Below are 933 nucleotides of genomic sequence, written 5' to 3' on the forward strand. Positions count from 1 at the left end.
AGGCTTTTTTTTTTAATAAAAAATTATTTATAAACAAATGTTAATTCTAAATTTCAAGAAAAAAATTCCAGTGAGTACCTATTTAGCCAAACTGTCCTTTCTCTGAATACTGAATATCTAATATGAACTTAAAATGTTTAGGAGCATTTTATAATAAAGGAATGTGTGAATAAGTCACGCATTACTTTTGGTCTACTTAAGTTTCAAGTTTGCAAGTTTTCCTGTTCTAAGCAAGCACTCTTTTCTTTTTTTTTACCAGTCATCTTTTATTGCATGTTAATTTTGAATTAGAATATGAAAGGATTCAAGGGTGCCAGGCAAAGGTCATAATCAGGAATGCCAAATGTGCCTCCACACTGGGCCCTCTTCAGTGGTACTTGCGTAGCCGCTCATGTTTGAGTTCCTTGTAGCATCCACAGTGGTTGAAAAGCACATAAACTACCAGCACCATAGAAATCCCAGCAACGCCCCCTTTCTTCACATTGACATACTTGTAATACCAGTAGTAACCTCTTTGAAATGCTCCAGCAATGCCCTTAGGGGTGAAATCCTGCATCAGTATCCAGCTGGACGGCTCTCCTAGTTTCACATCCATGAGCTTCTTCTCCTTCACTGGTACGACTGATGCCATCTTGGAGTCGCAAGCACTATTTTCTTATCTAACATTTATACGGTTAGAGTCACATGAGGAAAATGAGAAAACTTAAGACACCTCTGCAGCTTGAACTGAATCCATAAGAAACCTAATTGCTATAGAGGAACACACACCTACACTCTAGTTCTATGAATGCTGGTATATATTTTTAACCACTCTTTTAATATTGAGTGACTGAGAATTTATTAGAATTCTGTGCACTGAATCCATTAGCCTGAGGAATAAAATAAGTGGGAAATATGCTCTTAAAAGATGAAGCATGTGCTATCTCCGGGTTG

At 37.2% G+C, this 933-nt stretch overlaps 1 protein-coding gene across 2 annotated transcripts; it reads right to left on the reverse strand.

Moving 5' to 3' along the window:
- Positions 1-367: 367 nt before the first annotated feature.
- Positions 368-631, reverse strand: LOC113935064 (ATP synthase subunit f, mitochondrial-like). Of its 2 annotated transcripts, XM_027616804.1 has the most exons (2): positions 511-631; positions 368-396 (listed from the first exon to the last, which is right to left on the reverse strand). In XM_027616804.1, the coding sequence occupies exons 1-2, from the start codon at positions 629-631 to the stop codon at positions 368-370; spliced, it is 150 nt and encodes a 49-aa protein (XP_027472605.1). The 2 variants fall into 2 exon arrangements, with proteins under 2 accessions (XP_027472605.1, XP_027472604.1); XM_027616803.1 differs by having other exon boundaries at positions 368-631.
- Positions 632-933: the final 302 nt, after the last annotated feature.

The sequence above is a fragment of the Zalophus californianus genome, chromosome 13 (assembly GCF_009762305.2).
Source record: "Zalophus californianus isolate mZalCal1 chromosome 13, mZalCal1.pri.v2, whole genome shotgun sequence".
NCBI lineage: Eukaryota > Metazoa > Chordata > Mammalia > Carnivora > Otariidae > Zalophus > Zalophus californianus.